General features: G+C 29.7%; 1 protein-coding gene and 1 pseudogene across 1 annotated transcript; both read left to right on the forward strand.

Moving 5' to 3' along the window:
- Positions 1 to 3,276: 3,276 nt before the first annotated feature.
- LOC131182197 (premnaspirodiene oxygenase-like) lies at positions 3,277 to 5,244 on the forward strand. The gene is made up of 2 exons (XM_058150903.1): positions 3,277 to 4,260; positions 4,487 to 5,244. The coding sequence occupies exons 1-2, from the start codon at positions 3,352 to 3,354 to the stop codon at positions 5,096 to 5,098; spliced, it is 1,521 nt and encodes a 506-aa protein (XP_058006886.1). The 5' UTR covers positions 3,277 to 3,351; the 3' UTR covers positions 5,099 to 5,244.
- Positions 5,245 to 5,774: 530 nt separating this feature from the next.
- On the forward strand, positions 5,775 to 6,495 carry LOC131182410 (transport inhibitor response 1-like protein Os04g0395600; annotated as a pseudogene).
- The last annotated feature ends 7,525 nt before the right edge of the window (positions 6,496 to 14,020 follow it).

A 14,020-nucleotide genomic window follows, 5' to 3' on the forward strand; every position in this document is an offset into this window, starting at 1 on the left:
TTGTAATAAAATTTGTCAGGTGAGCCGGAACAGCCTTCTTCCTCTGCTCAGCCGCCACAATGACTGCTATCAAGTCTGTGAGTAAAATATTAATTTTAATTGTAATTTCGATATTATTATATGTTTAAGCATGCCCATGCATCACCTATATGTATGTATCTATGTAGTTAAACTCTAGGCACGTTTTATGTTGCATTCATAACTATGGATAGGACGTGGTAATTTGGAGCAGTGTGCGTGCGACGTGGTGTTGACTATGGATAGGACGGGTACACACGGCTTGAGATCTTCGCTGGGACCCGGTCCTTCGGGGTAGACACGCCTTGAGTTCTTCGTTGGGACCCCGATTTGGTTATTAAGTGGAAGTCCGAGCTGAGTTCTTCGCTGGCACAGGTTGGATTAAGAGAGCTGTATATGGGATCAGCTCCCATATATGTATTGTTTGACATTATCGGGTGTGTGAGTGCTCCAAACTACCTTTTTGCTGTTATGATTTGAAATTATTGCTGATATTGCATTTCACTCTACAGGGTGCATTAGCTTTAGATAATTATAGAGATTATGGTTAAAATTGATATTTTACTCTCTGAGTCGAACGCTCACTCCTATTCAATATTTTTCTAGGCCACAGGAGGATATTTTTGAGGTTAACCTGCTTTTCTCCCTCGCAGGTCGTTTATTAATGTTTGTATAAACCTGTTAACTCTTAGAATTTCCGCATATGTTAGAAATAATTATTTGATTTGGGTCTGTAATATAAATTGCTATTTTGGACCTGTAAACTTATTATTTTATGCATGTTAATGGACTGGATGAGGGAGCTGAGCTCCCATTTATTTTTATGACATTTGAGTATGTGAAGGGTGAGCTGAGCTCCCATATTGATTATATATTGTGTTTACAGGTCGGGTGAGTCAAAAACTCCCCGTTGAAATGTCTATTTTATAGCTGGACTCTGTCCGGTTGAATTCTTGAAATTGGACCTAAATGGGCCTTAGAGTTGGGTTAAGGAATAGTTAGGCTTACAACGGGCCTCGGGGGCTTTAGGCTGGCCCAGGTTCTAGTGTCGGTCCGGCCCATAGGTTGAGTCGTGACATTTTTAATAATTTATATTATTAGTTTACTATTATTTTAAAAATTCAAAATACTGTTAAAATTTATGAATACTGAAATGTATAAAAAATTTAATTTTAGAAGAATGACGTGAAGACTTAAAAAATAATCGAGAAAAAAATGAAGATCATAAATTATAACATAATTTTGAATTTTTATATTTAAAATTATTTCTTGAATATTAACATCATATTTAAGATAATATCATTGAGTTTTTTTTAGAAATCTTTCGGCATATTTATTATTATATTTGCTGTTACACACACACACACACACACACACACATATATATATATATATATTAAATTATACATAATTTTTTTCTTAATTTTATTTTATCTAATAAAGATATTATATTGTCATATTCTTAAAAAAAATATTTAAAGGGAAATAATTAATAATTATTTGAAAAATAAAATTTTAATTTGACTTGAATAAATATATAATTATTCAAAATTTATTGTATTTACTATATTTAATAAAAATAATTTATTTTAAATGATTGATGGGTAACCGAGTAACGAATAATAAGCAATCATAATACCTCAACACTTGGATAAGGGCTCAACCAAACAGATTCCTATCGCTACGCAACTTATTTCCTAACGCTACTTGACTATAGAACCCAATAGTTTTCCATTCATCATATCGTCTAGTTTCTATTATTAAATTTGACATCAAAACGGTGATCATCTAACCCATCATAGTATTCTTTTTCTTTATAAATCTAATTTTTATATTCAACATTTATATTCGCTAAAGAAGATAGATAATTTATTAAAATAGAATAACATATAGTAGACATAAAACGATTAATGAAAATGAAAGCCCAACAAAAGCTGCTTTCTCCCCTTCAAAGAAATAAGAGTCGGAAGGAGGAGCTGAGATTGGCACTTTGGATTGCCTTTTTCTTGGTAATTTGCCGATTGGTGAATAAGATGTTATTCCATTCCAGCTCGAGTGAAGTGCCCCAAGGGCAAGAAGAAATGAAGAAGGTGCATGGGATCTTTTCCTTGAGCTTGGCAGTAGTAATTGTCTAGTTTCATTAAGAAAACAAAGGGCCTAATCCAGCATTAGAACATCATTGAGGAATGTAGAAGTATTATTGAATCGGTCAAGATTATCGATTATCTATCGACTATTAATTTTATTTTTTTAAAATCATTAAATACTTTAATTTACCTATTTAAATATATATCCATTGTTAGTTACGAAACAAACTTGAAACACACCCCTGAATGCCTTTACATAACTGACGTCTCAGCCTTTGCTTTTCCACCTCTAATTGCTACATTTAAATCCAAAATATAACTCTTTCCGGTTCCCTTAATTTTCTTGCTTCTTTGCTTGCGAAAAAGCTTGAGGAAAAGCTGTTTAACTGCAAATTACAAATACACCCCTGATTTTTTAAAAGATTTCTGGGACCTATTGCCCCCTTGTCCTAGTGTGTGTGTGTCCCTACTCGAATATCATATTTTTCAATCAAATCTAAATAATGGCTAAAATGTCACAGTGATGTTTTTTTTTGATAATAAATGGGATTTCATTAAAGCAAAAGAAGAGATGTTGATGTACATATTTCAATAATCTTAACTAAAAGTTTGCCTAAAAAGGCTAAGATGTATGCGTGGGGTCATCTTTGTCTTTGCCCATGTTTAAGATAATAGAGATAAGGGCGACAAGAAAAAAATATTTTTTTCTTTTCAAAAGAAATATTATTGATAGAGTAAATTATTATTTAGTTTTATATTTTAATAAAATTAATTATTTAATTTTTATATTTAAAAAAATATACTATTTAGTTCTTATATTTTACTTATGTTAAACTGTTTAATCTATTTATTAATTTTTTTCATTAGTTAATATTCATCAAATTATTATTTAATTCTTTTATTTTAATCAAATTAATTACTTAATTTTTATATTTAAAAAAAATACATTAATTAATTAATTCCTGTAATTTAACTTCAATAACTATTTACTTCTATAATTATTTTTTTATACTTAAATTATCATAATTCTCTCACTTATTTCTTCCTTATCCTTCCATCAGATTGTGCGGAACATGATTTAAATATTTTAGAAATTAAATTAATTAATTATTTGATTGTTTGTTGTACTTACCATCTGACAAATATTTTATATTTGGGGACCCATGCACATGTCCTTCCTTCTCAATTATCAAGCAAACTGACCTTCATTGTATTCAACATCTGGAATCTTAATTCGTATCAAAACATGCAATTTCTCTCAGTTCCATTACTTTCCATCTTCTTCCTACTCCACTTCATTCTATGGAGCATATGGAAGAAATTAAAAACCAGCAGAGGCAACACACTAAACCTACCCCCGGGACCCCAAAAGCTACCCATCATAGGAAATATGCACCAGTTTATTGGGTATCTCCCCCATCGCAGACTGAGAGACTTGGCAAAGAAATATGGGCCAATTATGCACCTACAATTTGGACAAGTATCGACAATTGTCATTTCTTCACCAGAAACAGCTAAGGAAATAATGAAAACTCACGATGTCATCTTTGCTCAGAGGCCCTTTGTCCTGGTTGCTGAATTTATATTTTACAACCGAGGCGATATTCTTTTTGCACCTTATGGAGACTACTGGAGGCAGATTCGAAAAATTTGTACACTGGAGCTTCTTAGTTCAAAGCGTGTGCAGTTGTTCCGATCGATCAGAGAAGAAGAGGTATCAAATCTCGTTAAATCTATATCTTCCAGTGCAGGATCTCCTGTCAACCTTAGCAAAATGTTGTTTTCTTCATCTTGTTCTGTTATTGCAAGAGCAGCCTTTGGCAAGAAATGCAAAGACCAAGAAACGTTCATACCACTTGCTAAGGAAGCTGTTAAAATGATGGGAGGCTTTAGCGTTGCAGAGTTGTTCCCCTCTATTAAATTGCTTCGTGTGATTACTGGAATTCAGTATAGACTCGAGAAATTGCATAAAAGACTAGATATGGTGCTTGAGAACATAATCAATGAACATAGAATTTACAGGGCAACAGCAAAGACTAATGGTGATCAGGGTGAAGCTGAAGTGGAAGATATTGTTAATGCTCTGTTGAATCTTCAAGAACATGGCGACCTTGAATTTCCATTAACAACAAACAATATCAAAGCAATTATCCTGGTTAGTATTACCTTTCACATATCAGTAACTTGTTTATTTTAAGAAAGCACTATTAGTTTTGTAGATTTTTCATTCAGTTCCTGTAATTATATTTTATTTATTCAATTTCTGTATTTAAATTCTTAATAATTCATTTATCTTCTGTAATTATTAGAGCACTGTTCACCATAATTACTCTCTACACAGAGATTGTTTTAATCAAGTTATAACCATTATCCTGTTGTAGGATGTGTTTATTGGTGGGACTGATTCATCAGCTGCAGTGGTAGAGTGGGCAATGTCAGAACTGATAAAAAATCCAAGAGCGATGAGTAAAGCACAAGCAGAAGTGAGGCAAGTTCTTAACAGAAAAAGAAATGTTGAGGAAGCAGGGCTTGAAGAATTGAAGTACTTAAAGGCAGTGATCAAAGAAACTCTGAGAATACACCCTCCAGCTCCATTGCTAGCTCCCAGGGAAAATAAAGAGCAATGCCAAATCAATGGATACAACATACCCATCAAGACTAAAGTCATTGTGAATGCATGGGCAATTGGAAGGGATCCAGATTATTGGATTCATGCTGAAAAGTTTTATCCAGAGAGATTTTTGGAAAGCAAAATTGACTTCAGGGGAAGTAATTTTGAATTTTTGCCATTTGGGGCTGGAAGGAGGATATGTCCAGGTCTGTCATTTGGTATAGCCAATTTGGAGCTTCCACTTGCACAGTTATTGTATCATTTTGATTGGGAACTTCCTGATAATTCCAAGAAAGAAGAACTAGACATGAGAGAGGCCTTTGGGGCAATGGTTAGAAGAAAATTTGATCTGTGTGTAATTCCTATTCCATACAATCCCTGAAGTATGAAACTGCATCATCTCTCCACATAACTTAATTGTGATTTAAGGGTTAGAATGGTTTGATGGAGTAGTGTTCTCTGTAATAAATCAGTACCTTCTTTAGTCTGTAGATAAATAAATAAATAATTCACTTGCATATTTATATACTATTAAGTGTCTTAGCATGTTATCATAAATAATAAAATTTTATTATATACTAGTTACTAGGTGCAAATCATTAAGATTCTGATGGTCAACAAAAATGTTTCCATGGAACAACTGCAAAGGCTGCTTGTTTGCACCCCACAATTAACAGAGATTGGTACAGGCTCTTTTTCACAAGAGCTCACTGGCTGCCAGTACACTGAACTTGAAAATACTTTCAACCATTGCAAGAACCTAGATACCATTTGTGGTTTATGGGAAGCGACGACACCATATTTACCATTTCTCTATACAGCTTGTACAAACTTGACTTTCTTAAATTTAAGCTATGCTGCTTTGCAAAGTCTTGAACTTGCTAATCTTCTTCGTCACTGCCCACAGCTTCGTCGTCTATGGGTAAGAAATCATTAATTGCAAGCTTTCCATTCTGTTCTATTTCTGGAAGATTATTTCTTAATTTTCATTGGAATAATTTGATGAATCATCATTCTCTTTGGATTTGTAATGGTGTCAGTAAATGATACCACTGCCAAATGTTTGTCTTATCTTACACTATACGGACTAATTTTGTGCTTTATTGGCGAATTACTTTGGAAGAGATAACATGTTGCTCATTTTGTTTCCAATGTGTTGCTGCAGTAGCAACAATTGGGCAAAACTGCCCAAATTTCACCCACTTCCGCCTCTGCATTACATGACAAATGAACCCATGGATGAGACTTTTTGGTGCAGTTGTGAAAACTTGCTCAAAACTTCAGAGACTTTCAGTTTCAGGTCTCTTGACTGACCTGACATTTGTGCATATTGGGAGGTATGCCAAAAATTTGGAAACTCTTGCAGTAGCTTTTGCTGGCAGCAGTGTCTGGGGGACGCAATGTGCGCTGGGAGGTTGTCCAAAGTTGAGGAAACTTGAGATAAGGGATTGCCCATTTGGAAATGCAACACTTCTCTCGGGTTTGGAAAAGTATGAATCTATGAGGTCACTTTGGATGTCATCCTGCAATGTGACAACGAATGGCTGTCGGCCATTAGCAAGGGAGATGCCAAGATTGAATGTGGAGGTAATGAAAGAGGAGGGGAGTGATGACAGTCAGGCTGATGAAGTTTATGTTTACCGTTTTGTTGCAGGTCCAAGAAGAGATGGCCCTCCTTCTGTCCTTACTCTTTCAGGTTTACAATGTAGGTATCCCCTTTATTTTTCTCTCCCTATCTCTATCTCCCTCTCTCTCTTTCAAACACACACACATAAGTAAGTGAGTCAATAGGGCTATCCCCTTTACTACCCACTGTTTGCCTTTGTTCCTGTGGCTGGTTGAGTGAGACTATTATCCTGGAAACCATTACTACCAATGACCGTAGTGCAAGTTAATTTATGTTGGGAAGGAGTGTAAAGAACTAGACTCATGATTGTGCAGCAGCCAGTAGGCACATGGTTGCACCTGGCAGTGACTAAAATTATGGAAATGATTATTAAACTGCATTTCAAAAATGAATAATTTTCTGCGGGTAAGCATTTCTTTTTGATCTGGAAAGTTGGAGAATATGGTCAGCTCATATGATAAAATTTAAGGGGCTTCATCAGCTCACATCAAAATTCAATTGCCAAAGAACTTGATGCCTAAAAGCTAAATAGTTATCTCACATTGCATATTTATTTTAGTTTATGGTTTGGATCTTAATTCTTTTATAGAATGCTATGAGATTGCATATCTGATAGGCTGGCAACCACACCTAAAGAAACTACTGATGTTATAACAGATATTTTACCTCTTTGTTGGCTGCCACATACACTCGAGAAACAGCAGATACAAAAGTACCCAAAAATCTAGCAAGAATAACTTAAACGTCAGAGTAAAAGGAATATAATAAGATGGGCAAGACATGTAAATTTATTTAAAAAATAATAAAAAGAAGATCAGCACGCAGATAACATAAAATGAAAAATATGCAAAGGAAAAACATCACCTTAAAAAACCACAGATATGGCAGCAGCTCATCAAACACAGAGACAATAAGGAACAAACAATGCCAATGAATTCATGAAGGAATAAATAGAATTTAAGCTGATAATAACCACAAAAACAAATAACAATCAAATGAAAAAAATATGGATAATTCAAAAAGAAACAACAAATAATAGATTATGAGAAATTTTGAAAGGGTAAAGAGCCTCATCTTCAGGCCCTAAAAGCTAGTTCCTTTTAGCTTCAAGTTTTATAGTTAATTTCCTAAATATTTTTTACTGCTGCTGATATGCTCTGAACCCTATAAATTTATTTACTAATTACTATATATGAAAATTCAAAATATGGATTCAGAGGAGCACTAAAAAATAGAATAAGATTGTAATTTATAAGAGAAATATAGACATTGAACCATAAATGTTCATAAAAATGATTAAATCTGAACTCTGCACGGCATGGAACACTTTAAACTTGGTGGACTATTATCATTACACAAGCAATTTAGTTTAAATTCATTTTTCTTTAACACCTCAGAAAATTAAGTAAAAACATGGCATTAGTACATGTAACATGAATTAGTCAATGAAAATAAAATAAAGGTGAGAACTTGGAAATAAAGGTGAGAACTTGGATGCTTTGAACAACATGGGTAGTGAGTTTGTGACACCAAGAAGAAGTGAGACGAAGGTCAAAGGCTCAGACCTGGTGAGCACCTCTTCTTAACTGCAGAATAAAAAGTCATATGTTAAAAAACTTCGAATGAAGCTTATTAAAAGTGAACATACAACACTATGAACATTACCAACAATCCAAATAAACTGAATTTACTCCTAATTCCCTATCAAATAGATTTAAGCCATAAAAAGAGAAAATAAACAATTTAAGCAATTAAATTATACATGTAAGAGCAATCTGTAATGGATCAATCACAAACCCAAAATTTGGCATACAATTATGTTGCACTTTCAATTAAGATACGATACTATAGATTGAATTATCACAGAACCCTTTTCCAAATACCTCACATTGCAGATAAACCAATAAAATAATAAACAAATTGCATTCATTATTATCCTTTATAAAGACCAAAAGAAAGAAGAAAAAAAATTCAAAACCCACCAACATATGAATGAACACAGAGGGCTCAATATCAAATGCATCATTCAGGTCATAAATTAAAGAACCAATAATTCAAATAGAATCAGAGTTGGGTTTGGCTACCTCCAAGAAAAAGAAAAAAATTAAACAAAAAAACAAAAAAGGCAGAGAAGAAGAAAAATCAATAAACTTGACACACATAATGAAAAATAGATATGAAAAAAGAGAAAATAGAGAGAAATAATATATACCTGAGCATCTAAATAGTTTCTCTAAACTCACCAATTAATGTATACTTTCTGAGTGCTTTCTATGCTTCTTTGGCCATTCCTGGAACATAGAAATATGGAAACTTGAAACAAACTAAAAATTTTAACATATACAAAAGAAAAGAACACACACACACACACACACACACGTATACATTTTATCTCTGCTTTGCTTCTGTAGACCTACAATCAATTTCCAATAGGAATTCAAATTTTTTTTTTTTATTTTAGTATTGCACAATACAGCTAGGCATTTATATAAGCAAGAAAATTAAAAGGCATACCTGCATAAGTAATGCCCCGAAGCAGTAGTGGCAGTTTCATCATTGACAGAACCAACCCAAAATTGTAGAACAACACAATCAACAAAAGCAAATCCATAAACATATTATAGATGCAACAATCCCATTAGCACCACAACTGAAGATTATTGATTATCGATGATAAACATATTATAGTAAATACAACAAAAAGCTAAATTCTTTGATAGAAGAAAAGCAAGCTATAATTCCATAAAGATGGTTCAGTAAAAACACATAAAGATGATCAGAGGAATAAGAAAAAATGCCTCATACACAGTGTACAAATCACCCTTTTGTCAAATTTTTGTTCAAATCCTTGAAAGCAATCTAAAAAGAACCCAAGACTTGAATTATCTGGGTTTTGATTTTAGGTAACTGCTAACTATGTTGGTTACAATAGGCACAAATATTTACAAAGCAATTGAAATTAAAAGGGACAAACTAACCTCTCCAGTAGGATCAAATCCATGAAGATATATGCTGCAATTCCAATCCCTAGAATGAAATATTCAGGTGCTTATTTAGTTTACTTCCACTATCCCATCACTGGTTACAATTTTGATTTCCAGTGAAAGCATGTTTTGTACTGTTTATTGATCAAAGTCTCTTCTGGTGCTAAATTCACAACTTTTTTAAAAGATAATTAAAGCATTTTTGAAACAAAAAGAAGAAAAAGAAAATAAAGTGCACTTTTGATATAGAATTTTGTATCCCCCACTTGATCTCTGCTACAATTCCAATCCCCAGAAAGACATTTTCAGGTACATATTTGGTTTTAATTATTTTCACTATCCATTAGCATCACAACTGAAGATTATTGATGATAAATATATTATAGTAAATACAACAAGAAGTTAAATTCTTTGACAGAAGAAAAACAGCCTATAATTCCATAAAGCTGATTTAGTGAGAACATAGAAAAATGATCAGAGGAATTTATAAAAAAAAAAAAAAAACCTCATACACTACAAATCACCCTTTTCTCAAATCTTCATTCAAACCCTTGAAAGCAATCTAAAAGGAACCCAAGATATGATCAGTGTCTACTTGAATTATCTGGATTTTGATTTCAAGTAACTACTGACTACGCTAGTTACAATAGCCACAGATATTCACAAAGCAACTGAAATTAAAAGGGACAAACTAACGTCTTCAGTAGGATCATATCCATGGAGATATCGAATAATCCGTCGATTTTTCAAAAGCATCGGCAAATGTTACTTCACTACTTTCGAACTACTATGAATTGCTTGAATGACCCAACCCTCCTCACGTTCCAGAACTCCTCAGCAAAACCTCAAATCAAAATCACCACTCCATCTCTCTCATCACTATAGAGATCATGCTAATGGGTACATGCGACTGCAAGCCAACAGTGAATTCACCATTACCCACCAAATCAAAGGGAGAAAAACCAAAATGCTTTCTCACAAAAATGGGAATGAAATCATGTGAGAGGGAGAAAATTGAAAAAAAAAGGAATCTTTTAACTTGGGTATAAAAGCATGGCAGTATAGTGCAAGAAAGGAATAACTTAAGTACAAAAGCATGACAGCATGGTGCAAGAAAGGAGTAAGAATATCTCTTTTTCAGGAGACACTTCTATAGGCATTGGAATAATGGAGAGAATTACCTTACAAAAGGAAGGCAATCTTGAAGTGAAACGACGCTGTTTTGCACTGATGGCGTGCACACAGGGACTGGTTAATGTTGGGCATTTTATCGTTAAGGAAACAAATGGGTTGATAAAGGAAAAAGGATTCACAAAATTACCAAAAATTTTCACTGTATGTTGGACAGTGGAAATTTCAGAAAAAATATATATCTATAATGTATGAGTGAGATCAAAATTTTAAAAATAATGATTATATTTATTTTATATTGATTGTAAAATTATAATTTTATTTATAAATGTAGTGATATAAGTTTATTAAAAATATTAAAAATTAATTAAACATATTTCTTGCAAAAAAAAAATACTTCTATTTAGGGTGAGTTTTCTCATGCAACAAAAATAATAAATAAATAAATAAAGTGAGACTGATCAATCTTGAAATGGAGGAAATCTACACCCACAGTTTTTTTTTATTGAAAATAAAGAAAAAGGAGATTCATTCAATATGAGATTTTAAGTCAAAACCAAATAGAATAAGCCTAGTTGATCACTAGATACAAAATAGAATGAGGCTCAAAGAAAAACTAGTTTAGACATAGAAGGCTAATTATGAAGCGTATCAGCAGATTTTTATCTACTCTAAAATAGGAGTCGATTAAGGATTGATATATATATTTATTGATTTTTTTTAATCCTCTAACATCATCTTCTTCTATCATATCTTCTGTTGATTTTTATTTTAATTTTTTTTTATCTTCTTAGTCTCTTACCTATTTTGTCTCAAATTATTTCTGTTCTTGAATTTCTATCACTTGTCATGCCCATAATTTTAGAATTATTAATATGATCTTCCTACTTCTTTATAGATTATTAATTTTTTTAAATAAATATTTTTTTATTATTGTTTCAAATATAAATATTATATATTTTAAGCAAATTTATATACTATACTACTTTAAGTTATTTAATTTTTATTTATATATTTCAATAACCTATATCTATATTATATATAAATATATGAAGTCAGACATTAGCTTTGCTCAAATTGCTCCTTATTTTTAAAATTAGTTACAATTATATTTTATTATTGAAATTAATTTTGAAGTTTATATAAATTTAAAATTATTAATTTTAGAGTTTGTATAAAATTAAAAGTTTTAATCTTATTTATATTTAATCCTACTTATATTTAACTTTAATTAGATATAAAATTTTATAAGAAATAATTAACTAAAATAAGAAATTAAAAATTAAAAAATATTATTAACCTATCTATTAATTGTAATTATATTTTTATTATTAAATTTAATTTTAAATTTGTGTAAATTTAAAATTTTTAATTTTATAGTTCATATAAATTTAAAATTCTTAATACTATTTATACTTAACTTCAATTAAATATAAAATTTTATAAAAAGTAATTAACTAAAATATGAAACTAATAAATAAAAAATATTATTTGTCTATCTATTATTTATAAAAAAAATATATATATTTATAACAATAAATAAATAATCCATCGCCAATAATGCATATTAAAAACAATAACATACAAATCCATATAAATTCATTACTAATATTATTTAGTGACGAAACATGCGTCGCTATAATTTTAGCAACTAATGCCTTCAAAACATTATCATTGCTAATATTTTAGTGATAGAAAATTTTTCGTTAAATCCTTTAAAATATAAATTCTACAATATTATATATAGTCTCTAATAACTTTTAGTGACAAAATACTTATCATTAAATACTTAATAATTTATTTTTTTAATATTATAAAAATTAATATAAATTAAAATTTTTAATTTATTTTAATAATAATAATTCTACTTATACTAAAAAAATTTTATAACATAGTAATTCTATAATTATAATGCTATAAGTATTATTAATTAATTAAAAATTATTTAATTTATTTTAATAAGTACACATACAACATACATGTCATGAAAAATAAAAAAATTATTATATTATCATAAGAATAATCAATATATTATAAAAATATTACATTATATAAAAAATTTTTTTACACAAATATTAAAAATACTAGTATATACAACGAATGCAGAAAATATGCAATACACGTTTTGAAAAAAAAAAGATATATAACAAATCAATAATTATATATTTATTTTAATGATAAAATAAATTATATTGTCATTCTACTTATTAATAGCAACAACTAAATATATTTTATTAAACACTGATCAAAATAAATTATTATCAATTATCAGTTATCGACTAACAGTGATAATTATCTTTAACAGTTACATTTAACATGATATTAGTAAAATTATCAAAATATAACTGATGGCCAATAGATTATCAACAATGATATTTCATTTCCCTCATATTTCCTTAGCAACAAACAGAAAATGCATGAAATGGAAGGATAAAATTAGCCTTTAGCTGAAGCTATTTGCTGAAATCTCCTACTGGTATTAGAAGAGATTCAATTCAACGCATGGACATGAATTCATGTGTGGATTGGGCGGGCCTAAACAATAGAAACGAACTGTCTTTTTTAATGACGAGTGCTTCGTTTAGATAAACTGATTGGTCAATTTTGGATTGAACAGAAGAACCAGTCTTTCTATTAATTTATTGTTATTTAATAAGATACTTAAAAAGATACTAGATCGGATGATATCATTTCAGATTCGAGTTTTTGAAAAATCCAAAAATAAAATTTTAAAATTGGAGATATTTAAAACCAAATTGGATTTCGATTTAGATTTGATTTGATTTTTTTTTATGATAAGGTCTCAATCCATAAAGTTTTTCTAAGGATTTAGTTTTTATTAAGTTAATTATATAATTTAAAATTTGAAATTAAATTAAAATTTATTTTCTTAAATTTAAATATTTAATATAATGTAGTTTAACAACTACTTTAATATATATTAATATATTATTTTCATAAAATAAAATTAATTATGTCATTATATAATACATATAATTTGTAATATTATATTTTATTAATTATAATAAAATTTATATAATAAATTTATTTAGTTTATAATTTTATTTCTTTTAATAATTTATTTAATTTTATTATATAATATGTTTAATTATTTAAATAATTTCAATAAATTATTTAATTATAATTTAATATGACTTTAAGATTTGCAATAATTATTCATAATATTAAGTATCTTATCATGATATAATAATTAAGATACAACATTTAAATTTAGGGGTAGTCAATAATATATACAATATTTAGAGTTAAGTATTTTGTGTACTTTACTCACATCGACTCTTTTTTAAATTTTTATTATTTAAAAAAAATTCAAAGTTATGGGCCATTAATTACTGTATTTTAAAATTTTCATCTTAAGATATTAAGAATGGTCTTTATTTTTCTTTACAAAACCTAAAAAAAAAATTAAAAACGAAAATAAAAAAAAGGGAAAATGTCAATTAATATTACAAAAAATTGTAATTCTGGTATGAAATAATCAACACACCAAATATCACCTCATTTAGTAAAAGTTATTTAAAAAATTGCCATGTGGGATGTT

Source organism: Hevea brasiliensis, chromosome 8 (assembly GCF_030052815.1).
Source record: "Hevea brasiliensis isolate MT/VB/25A 57/8 chromosome 8, ASM3005281v1, whole genome shotgun sequence".
In the NCBI taxonomy this organism is placed as follows: domain Eukaryota; kingdom Viridiplantae; phylum Streptophyta; class Magnoliopsida; order Malpighiales; family Euphorbiaceae; genus Hevea; species Hevea brasiliensis.

Bases quoted from the DNA above. Each gene is read 5' to 3' on its own strand.
- LOC131182197 (XM_058150903.1), top strand. From the start codon at position 3,352: ATGCAATTTCTCTCAGTTCCATTACTTTCCATCTTCTTCCTACTCCAC. The intron at 4,261-4,486 runs GTTAGTATTACC...ATCCTGTTGTAG, and splicing joins ATATCAAAGCAATTATCCTG to GATGTGTTTATTGGTGGGAC.